Source organism: Bactrocera dorsalis, chromosome 5 (genome assembly GCF_023373825.1).
Source record: "Bactrocera dorsalis isolate Fly_Bdor chromosome 5, ASM2337382v1, whole genome shotgun sequence".
Taxonomy (NCBI): Eukaryota; Metazoa; Arthropoda; class Insecta; order Diptera; family Tephritidae; genus Bactrocera; species Bactrocera dorsalis.
The window spans coordinates 8,790,318-8,800,789 of NC_064307.1; the positions used below are offsets into that span (position 1 = coordinate 8,790,318).

A 10,472-nucleotide genomic window follows, 5' to 3' on the forward strand; every position below is an offset into this window, starting at 1 on the left:
GCTGCTAACCAGACATTGATAAAACGACCCTTAGAATTATTATTAACCGATTTAACCTTGGAACAGATTAACTAACGCTGAATTTACCATGTCTAATTTCTATTTCATATTCGAAATACAAGTATTTTCTTGAAAGTCAATCTGGCTAACATACATTAATAGACCGATATCATACATTTCGATTTGGGATCTTTATTTTAAACTGATTTTATTCAATTTTAGTATCAGACCATGTACCATGTAACGGGAAGCTCATCTACCTTTTTTCTATTTTTTCTTATTAAAAAAAGATTAAAATCTCGCTGCCAACTCGTTTCTTAGCCGTTGTCTCCTAATTCGCTGAACTACGTCAATGTAGTCGTATATCTCGTACAGCTCATCGATCCATCGGCTGCGATATTCGCCACTGCCAATACGCAAAGGACCATAAGTCTTCCGCAGAAACGAAAAATCGTAACGCCCTCTCATCAGATGTTGACATCGTCCATGCCTCTGCACCATATAGCAGGACGGGGATGATGAGCGACTTGTAAAGTTTGGTTTTTCTTCGTCGAGAGAGTACATTACTTCACAATCGTCCATTCAGTAGCAGTAGCACCTGTTGGCAAGAGTTATTCTGCGTTGGATTTTTAGCCTGACGTAGTTGATGGTGTTGATGCTGATTCCAAGAATCGAGCACTACAAAGTGGTATTTTATAATTTTTCGATTAAGTTAAGCGTTTACGATAAATCCAAAGTCAAAAATCAACACGAAAGAAATTAAATAACTTCTAAAAATATAAATTAAAAAAAAAAAATAAAGCTAAAAAAATTAAAAGATCAAAAATAATGTAAAAAAAAACAATATTATAAAAACTTTGAAATTATACTTTGAAAGAAAATAAATTTAAAAAATTAAATAAGAAAAAACTCATATTTTGAAAATTTTTGTTGAGGTACATATCTACCAAGATCTAATCTGAATCTATTTTGCAGTGTATGTTACCAAGCTAACCAAAAAACTTTTTTATTTTAGAAGAACGAGGCCGCGTCCATGTTTCAAACACATTTAATTTGTTGCATGTTCAATTAGTAACAAAAGATTTATTATATGTAACTATATAATTTTAAATCTTATTTTTACGCATTTATCGGTTATATGTAAGTATATTGTGACACATTATTAACATATTACTGCATAACGCATATTATTAGTGCCAAAAAAAGTGAAAACCAGCCTACAAGTTCTGTTGGACCATTCTATGACTCCCGATTTTAGTGGTAAAAACCATCGAGCTATTCGAGCCCCCAAGTGAAGTTGATGGAGATTCATCAGATTTAAGAACATTATACACAAAAAAGTGCAAAATGGAAAAGAGACATACATTGCGAAATTAATCCTCTACGTTTGTTTGTAATACATCCGCCAAATGAAGATCACTCATTAATATTTAATTATTTTTATCACAGGCTGTAATTTATAAACACAATTCCACGTGAGCAAAGCAGAAGTTGCTTGACTTAAGAATAGGAATATACAATTCAAATAAGTAATAATCATTGCACATAAATACATTCATGTGTGGTCTTTAATTGTAGATGTTATATTCGTCACTTCTGACTTACGCACAATTAGACAAAGCAAACAACTACATGTAGTATATATAAACAATTGCAAACCGCTCAATGCATTGACATATTGATTTTGCTACATAATTAATTCAGCGCAACAATAATTGACCATCAGTTCAAATAAATTTCCACTGGAGAAAAACGTATCGTATACGATTGGCCCGGAAGTTAAGATTATATTCCGATAATAAATAGCTGCCCATTAATAGTGCATTTATTAGAGCTTTATCAATATATACATGTTCTTACACGTATACATAATTAAATGCAAGAAGTAGTTATATGGCTAATTCGTATTTCTAATAAACAAAATTATTTAAAAATGTTCAATTCAGGAAATATTTGCGTAAATTAAAAATTCTTTATCAGGACATCATTTTTGTTTCTACTATACAATATTGCCATTCAAAATACATTAGTCTACGTATGCATGTTAAAATTATTTGTGTATATGATTTACTTATTTATTTATAATGGTAATTATATTATTTTCTGAACAAAAAAGTCACAAAAACTGTTTTTCACTGTTGTATAACAATGACAATGTTCAATATAAGTGATTTTCATGTAACTCTCTTTTCATTTAATTTTTTTTTTAATATTTGCTATTTGTAAGCCTCCGAACCAATTATTAAATAATAGTCTCGCCGTTTAATTTGATAAAATAGTAATTTGTGATTTTTTTTAGAATTAAATATTAAAGGTATTCGATTTTTATTTTGTTGTACCAGAATAATTAAACATATTTCATTATTTTCACTCAATCATCTTCAAATCTATTTTAATAAAGATTTTTATTATAGACAAAAATATTAAACGCCTGAAATAATTCGTCATCGCGCCGTCAGAAGTTTTATTTCAATAATACAGTTTATTTCAAAGCTTTATTTTTTTTAATCAAACTGTCTTTAGCATACATATTTTTAATTTGACACAGTTTTATTGCATCGCATCAATGTAAGCAAAGATAGCAATGTTTATATTCTTTTATTTATTGTTATTCCTCTCATTAATAATGTAATTGTCAAGAATAAATTTAATATTTCGAACGACCACGTGTTGCTTTTATCGTTGATTCAAATATTTTGTTTAAATTAAGTTTTACGTTCTTTAATGCAGCAAGGAGTAATGTATGTTTTTTGAATTATGATATATTTGTATATATACTAATCCCTTCCGTAACAGGGATGGGAGGGTTGCAATTGTGCATCAACATCCATATTGGTTGCTGAAGTCCGATTGCTATCGGAAGAATCAAGTTCGGAGTCGTGTTCCGTAGTGCCTGTTTCCTCCTCTACTGCACTTTCTGGTACAACTTCTTGTTCGGTGTGTTCACTTTGAATTTCAATTTCCTCGTTATTGGATTTTTCAACGGAAGATAGCGATTTAACATCCTCCCCAATAGATGAAATATCATTCTCATCATCTTCATCACCCAGCTCTTCTTCAATCAATTTACGCGCCAGCCTAACCGCTTCAAATTCATTATAATGCGCCTTTCTGCGACGTTCAAACTCAAGTCGACGAACTAAAAAAAATGTATTAAAATAATTTTATTTTATTTGAAAATAGTAGAATTCGGTATGGCAGTTGTTTGATTTTATTCACTGTTCTCAATATATGTATAGTCAAATCACGAACGTACCTTTTTCTTCCGGTGTTTCATCGATGTTTTCTTCATCAGAAATGTCTTCAGAACCGAATGCAGGCGATTGAGTACTTGCAGCAATACGCAACCTGTAAATTTTCAATAATACATATTATATAGTTTTGGAATTTAACAATTCTACAGTTATATTACTTTTCCGCAAGTAAATTTGCATCTAACGCATCGGTATGTGCCAGATCTGGAATAACATAATTGTATGGCGTTTTTGGTTCATCAATTTTCATATGACCATAATCTTTGTCATGTGGGTGGTAGGTTTGCAGAACATTTAATTCATCAAACTTCGCACTTTTGCGATAGCTGTAGTAAAAGAACAATAGAAAAACGATTATTCGGAAAAACAAAACATCACATATTAATTGGATTCTATTTGACATTGACATTTCCACTCACCTCGCAGCACCAGGCTTATCAAAGCTGCTGGAATTTTTTAGTATGCCCTTGCAAGGTTTCTTGGCGTCAGGCGAGTCCTGCATTTTTATGCGTTTGACTCTTTAGTTTTGATTTGAAGCTTTTGGTATACTAATTGAAAAACTGTCCGATTATACAGTGTCTATAAATAAACCAAAATAATTAAATCAATTGTAAATGTGTGTATTTTATCTATGTAGTATAGTCAAAAAGCATAAACATTTCAAAACAAAATAAGAATAAAAAATACGTATAATTTTTGAACACTAAAAATTCCCGGCAAGAATTAATTCCATTAATCAACACCCTTAATCTGCCCTTTTTATAGGCTAAATCGATGTACTTAAAGTATCAATCCATTGTTTTTAACTTCTGCCGCACTTATAAAGAATTTCTTAAATATTATTGTTGAAACATTTCACATGTTGTTCCATGTTTGATTTTTCACCGAAATTAAAACTAGTATATACATATATACATATATATATATTTACATATATATATAATTGTTCTAAAATCCGCTCCACCCAAAAAACGTAGGTCTTATTGCATTACTTTGATTCACTTTTTTAATTATGTGTAATCTCTCACTCTAGAAAAAATTATTACAAACAATTTTTACATATATTTGACTTAAGAATGTCACAAAACAAAAAAATCATTTTGCGTACCTATAAACTTTTCGATTACGGAAGAATTTTTAGCTGTTTCCATATGACAGCTGAAAAGTCGAGTACCAGATAGGAAAATTTACCAAATTTTATAGCAAAGCAAAATATAATAAAGTGCTGCCAATTTCATCCACAATATTGTTTAGATTATTTGAATGAGCTTGAATTACGGAGTCCCTTCGCCAACAAGAAAAAGCAATGATTATCATTAATAATCAATCAAGTTTTATGTAGTTATTTAATTTTTTATTGACTCTCATATGTTAACTAAATTAAAGAAAAAATATTTTTATGGGGGATAATACAACAAGGCAAAGTTATTTTCTACCACATGGGCAACTTTTACTATTATTATGAAGAATTAAAGTACAGCCACACTGCCTCAAGCAGCTGATTCCTGATACAGAATTTTTTAAACAATTAAAGTAGTGTAACTTTGGTAAACAGCGAATCCAAGAAAATTACTTTTTTATATACGAATAAATTAGTAAGAAACACGTGAAGAAGTGGTCATCGTAAACTGAAAATATCTTAAAAGAATTTGCAGTTAACAGAAAGCTACATTATGTTTAATGGTTAGAAGTAGTGTTATATACATATATATTTATTATTCTATAGTGCACAAATCTCATTTAAACACAAACAAATATTCGAATTGTTGATGTAATATATAACCGCATATATGTATGTAACTATAGTACATTCTATTGATTTCTTTGTTCATAAAATAATTACATAAAATAAACCGGAAAATGAAATCAATTCTACAATTACAGCGTGACACACACGATAAAAATGTGAAAAAGTTCTCTTCTGGGGAGTCCCCACTTTCTGAACCTCTGCATAATCTTTATATCAATTCGAACTATATCAGTTTTTTTCCAATTATAACACAATCATAAGTAGTATTTAATTAGCTTACAATTTTCCAATTCAAACGGGTTTAGATCGCGCAAATAACAGCCCTAATAATAGAGGTGAAGGTAAATTCCGGTAACGTAGAACCAGCTGAAAGTAATAAATTATGGTCCATTCTATCAGAATTAATGAAAAAACATCTAAAGCTTTGTGAGAAATACTTCTACAAATTTGTCAATACTTTCCGAATATGAACACTTAAAAATGTATAAATACATATACATACAATTATTAACATTAACAAGTACATACATACAGCTTGAGTTAAACTGTCTACTATCAGCGTTTGATCTTTTGCACTTAAAATTTGAACTAGAGGCAAGACTACGACGTGCAACTACAAAAAACAAGAAGATGATCCCTCTCAACTGCGTATTTGTCAAAATTTATGTACATATGTACATATATTATAATATAACAACACATTTTTTAATTGATTTAGCCTCTTATTTTCTTTCTTAAAATTTTAAAGACATCTTAAATTTATAATAGCATAGGGTTATAAAATCAGTTTCAGAAAGAGAATACCTTAGGTTAACAATATGCTCTTGTTACTCGGAAATGGTTTGTCCAATTCATACTATGTACATTTTTTCGACTATTAATACCTTGCGTTGCAATATTCACTTAATTTATTTTTTATTTAATTTAAATATTTAGTTCTTCAACGATTATTAGGAGGTGACACGCCGCCAAATAAAGTGCTGGAAATTAAAGGCGAATCCCTTGGAAGTTTATTAGTAATAGGGCGAGATGAAGGCATGGTGCTTTATTCTCCACCCTTCAATTCAACAGACAAAAAGGCATGCTACGAAATTGTTCTGCAACGTCATGTTAATGACCCCGTCAACACTTGCTTCAGCTTATTTCGTTCTCCTGTTCAGCAAGAAGCAGAAGACCGATTCAATGCTTTTGTACATCGACTACCCGTATTTGTTTCTATTGTCAAAGAGGTAATGTCGTACTAACTCACATATATGTTTAAATTGACTTTTACTTAAATTTTATTTAAACAATTAATAATCGCTTAAAATACCTAGTTTTTTAATGTTAACGGTATACAAAGAGTATGTGACGCCTTAGCAGAAAATCCGTCCTGGTCACTAGCTCACTTAGTCGCTTATTTTAATCTTGTGGACTACGTTAGCAATCCCAAAGTCCTGGAATTCATTGATTACGCTGACCATGTACACCTGATGTCACCATTTCAGGTAATTAATATTAACAAAAACAGTGATTTTTTTTGTAATATACGAGTATAACTAATTATACACTCGCAACATGTTGCAGCAGAGTATAAAAGTCATCTTTCATCTTGAATAACTTTCGCAAAATTTTGTAATATTAATTGTTAATTGTGTCAACTGAAAGTATTTCCTATCTATAGTATAAAATCTTCGGTTAGACCCGAACTTAGCCCTTCTCCACTTGTTTATTTACTATTACTAAAATATATTTAGCTTGCCATCAAAACCGGAAATATTGAAATGGTGAAGACATTGATGCCACTGTGTAAAATGGAACATTTGGATAACAACAGTAATTCTATTTTCCATTACGCCGCTAGCACAACAAAAGAAATTATAAATGTAAGTAAAATCAAAACTAAACTTGTACTTAACTTAAATAGTTTTTAGCAATGTTGAATAATCCTTTGGGGGTTTTCAACTTTGAGTTTTATTTTTATACTCGTTCTTTTCAAAAGTAATAATATGATTTTTTCTCATCTTTTAAGTTGTTAACCTCAAAAAGCACGGTAAATCTCAATCACATCAATTCCGATGGTTATCCGCCGTTGCATTTGGCATGTTTATCGGACAAACCAGAGTGTGTGAAGGCTTTACTATTAGCTGGGGCAGATGTTAATTTAAACGCCAAAAATATGAGTAAAATATACAAATCTAGTACACCGACTTCAGTTGCTGAATTTCTTAAAACGAATGCAAATAAGCTATACACGCAGGATATGAAGTACGGTGGTACTCCACTGCATTGGTCTTCATCGCGTGAAACATTACATGCTCTCATCATGCAGGGCTGCGACGTCAATGCCACTAACTTCGATGGGCGCACAGCTCTTCATTTGATGGTAACATTGAATTTAAGTACTCTTTGCCGAAGGAATAACTGATTTACCTTGATATTCAGATTGCTCGCAACAGATTTGAATGTGTTGTTACGCTACTGGCTCATGATGCTGATATTGATGTTTTTGATAAGGATGGAAACACACCTTTACATGTAGCCATCGAAAAAAAATTGGTACCTATTGTTCAATGTCTTGTTGTCTTTGGTTGCGATATAAATATGAAAAATAAAGATGGGAAAACACCTAGACATATGGTCGGTACTGATTCAAATGGCGGCAAAGACAGTGAAATTCTTTATATTTTGCATTCAGTTGGTGCCAAGAGGTAAGATCACAAAAATACTGTCTATGTAGAATTAGACTTCATAGTTAGTATTATATATATCAATGTTGTATTATTTAATAGATGCCCAGAGTCAAGCACGAAGTGTCCTGCAGGCTGCAACGCGAAAGGATCTTACAATGGGATACCACCAGAGTCTCCCGAGCCAGTTGAGCAACGCGAGCATATTGAGAACATGTTAGCAGCAACTAGTCGTCAAGCAATGGATGGTTTTTTGGGTACATCGTTTAACGGTGGCGCCGTTACACCGGAGTAGGTTTTAACCATATGTATAGAACGGGATTCTCAGAAATACATTTACACATTTCTACTTGACAGACCTACTGTTATCGTTGATACCGAGAAAGAACAAAAAGGACAAAGTATTATGGATGCCCTATTGGGGATGTTTACCACTAAAGTCAATACCGACAGTAAAAAAGGTAGATGAACATTTATAGCTAGTAACTTCAATTAATTTAAACGGCATTTTATTTTCTATATGAATAAGTATCGCCCACTAATAGTTTGGAAGGCGATGGTAGTGGGGATGCTACTGGAGCCAATACTCCAACAACACCGGGATCTTCTAGTGGCTCTAGCAATAGAGGTGAAAAGCCATATGGTCGCGGTCGTTTATTATGCCTTGATGGTGGCGGCATACGTGGTCTGGTGCTCGTGCAAATGTTATTGGAAATCGAAAAACTTTCTCAAACCCCAATTGTACATATGTTTGACTGGATTGCAGGCACTAGCACTGGCGGTATTTTATCACTTGCCCTCGGCTGTGGTAAAACAATGCGCCAATGCTTGGGTGTATACTTGAGGTTGAAAGAACAATGTTTCGTTGGTTCACGTCCCTATCCGAGTGAATTGTTCGAAAAAATATTAAAGGACAATTTGGGCGAATTCACTGTAATGACAGATATCAAACATCCAAAAATAATGATAACAGGTGTAATGGCTGATCGTAAACCAGTGGACCTGCATCTTTTTAGAAATTATCACAGCGCCAGCGATATTCTAGGAATTGTTACACCTATTAGTAAGTAATCATGTGTTATTTAAATAATCTTATCTTTACTTATATATAATGTATATTTAATAGATAATCGTCGTGTACCTCCGCCGCCGCCAGAAGAACAACTAGTTTGGCGCGCAGCTCGGGCCACAGGAGCAGCACCATCGTATTTCCGGTTAGTAGATTTTTACACAATCTTTTGCAAAATTAACCTTAGAGAGTGTAACGTATTTATTATTTACTAGATATTTTTTATTATAACTAGTATTCATTAAAAGCCTAGAATCATAATTATTGTTCTATTTTTTAAACGCTGTCTACGAATATTCTAAACAACATACATTAAGTTCGTGAGTCGCAATCCCGTTTATATTTTTAATTATAAATGAAATTCCTTTAGCAATTTTTCCATTTCAAAATATTTTAAATTTGAACATATGTGTATATATAATTTTACTTTGCTTCAACGTATTTGGATTACACTTAATCTTATTTTTGAACTGAATTGCTTCTGCAAGTAAATTGAGTTATTTATTCACTTGATTATCCATAGTGCTTTTGGGCATTTCCTTGACGGCGGCTTAATCGCAAATAACCCGACATTGGACGCTATGACCGAAATACATGAGTACAATATGGCATTACGCAGTGTGGGTCGTGAAAAAGAGGCTGTCCCGGTAAATTCTTATTTTAATAAACTTTTGTATTTGTTATTATATTTTTTATCTTTTTATCGTTTATAGGTTTCAATAGTTGTTTCCTTAGGCACCGGTTTAATACCAGTAACTGCGCTTAAGGATATCGATCTGTTTCGTCCTGAAAGCATATGGGATACCGCCAAATTAGCTTACGGGTTCTCAACAATTGGTAAGTGAAAGCACGTTCTTGAGCGCATATAATTTGCTAAACTATCATTACAATAAAATTGATAGGTAACTTGCTTGTGGATCAAGCGACAGCTTCTGATGGACGCGTTGTCGATCGTGCACGTGCCTGGTGCAGCACTATCGGTGTTCCGTATTACAGGTATAGCCGACTTCTATACATTTTTTAAATATAATATCAAAAATGTTTATTACTTCATTATAGATTCAATCCACAACTCTATGAAGACATTGCCATGGATGAAAAAGATGATCAGAAACTGATAAATATGTTATGGCATTCAAAAGCCTATATGCACAACAATCGCAACAAGATAATAGAAATGATAAATTTTTTGAAATAGCATATAAGGAAGTTTTAGCCAAACATTTCGCTTCAGATATAATTATATAAGAATAGTGAAATTTAATAATATGCGTTTTATAAAAAGTAATTACTATAGTATGTTACAAATTAATGTAATCTAATATAATCTAAAGAATTGGCATGAGAGCATTAATTAAATTAGTCATAACTCGTTGTAAGTCTTGTATATATCCATCACTTGCATCAACTGATTCTCAAATATTTTCAAAAAAAAACAAATTTACTTGCGTGTAGCTCAAAACCGAAACAATGGTATAATAAAGCTTCTGTCAAATATTAGATTTTTTTATGAATTTTTACTAAAATCGACAACATACATATATACAAATAAAAACGGAATTTATGATTTTAATATATTCCAGAGACGGACTATTAAAATCCAAGTAAATTTAAGTATTAGGTCGATGTTTAGCTTTTATTCACTTTGGCTATACGCGTATTATTTGGAAAAGATCATATTTACCGAACATGTTATTGGATTATGTGAATTGCGTAAATAAACTGAATTC

At 31.9% G+C, this 10,472-nt stretch overlaps 2 protein-coding genes across 6 annotated transcripts; one reads left to right on the top strand and one right to left on the bottom strand.

Annotated features, from left to right (window-relative positions):
• Positions 1-1,803: 1,803 nt before the first annotated feature.
• Positions 1,804-5,438, bottom strand: LOC105231320 (protein phosphatase inhibitor 2). 4 transcript variants are annotated; one of them, XM_049458479.1, is made up of 5 exons: positions 5,285-5,438; positions 3,674-3,833; positions 3,413-3,580; positions 3,257-3,348; positions 1,804-3,139 (listed from the first exon to the last, which is right to left on the bottom strand). In XM_049458479.1, exons 2-5 carry the CDS (start codon positions 3,754-3,756, stop codon positions 2,778-2,780), a joined length of 705 nt encoding a protein of 234 aa, XP_049314436.1. In that variant the 5' UTR covers positions 3,757-3,833; positions 5,285-5,438; the 3' UTR covers positions 1,804-2,777. The 4 variants fall into 4 exon arrangements, with proteins under 4 accessions (XP_049314436.1, XP_011210858.1, XP_029408309.1 ...); XM_011212556.4 differs by lacking the exon at positions 5,285-5,438 and adding an exon at positions 4,363-4,511; XM_029552449.2 differs by lacking the exon at positions 5,285-5,438 and adding an exon at positions 4,247-4,341.
• On the top strand, positions 4,733-10,282 carry LOC105231321 (85/88 kDa calcium-independent phospholipase A2). Of its 2 annotated transcripts, none has more exons than XM_011212557.4 (14): positions 4,733-4,937; positions 5,941-6,233; positions 6,321-6,491; positions 6,741-6,869; positions 7,016-7,369; positions 7,429-7,694; positions 7,776-7,964; positions 8,031-8,134; positions 8,203-8,736; positions 8,800-8,887; positions 9,266-9,389; positions 9,456-9,579; positions 9,645-9,738; positions 9,802-10,282. In XM_011212557.4, exons 1-14 carry the CDS (start codon positions 4,928-4,930, stop codon positions 9,938-9,940), a joined length of 2,619 nt encoding a protein of 872 aa, XP_011210859.1. In that variant the 5' UTR covers positions 4,733-4,927; the 3' UTR covers positions 9,941-10,282. The 2 variants fall into 2 exon arrangements, with proteins under 2 accessions (XP_011210859.1, XP_049314435.1); XM_049458478.1 differs by lacking the exon at positions 4,733-4,937 and adding an exon at positions 5,808-5,844.
• Positions 10,283-10,472: the final 190 nt, after the last annotated feature.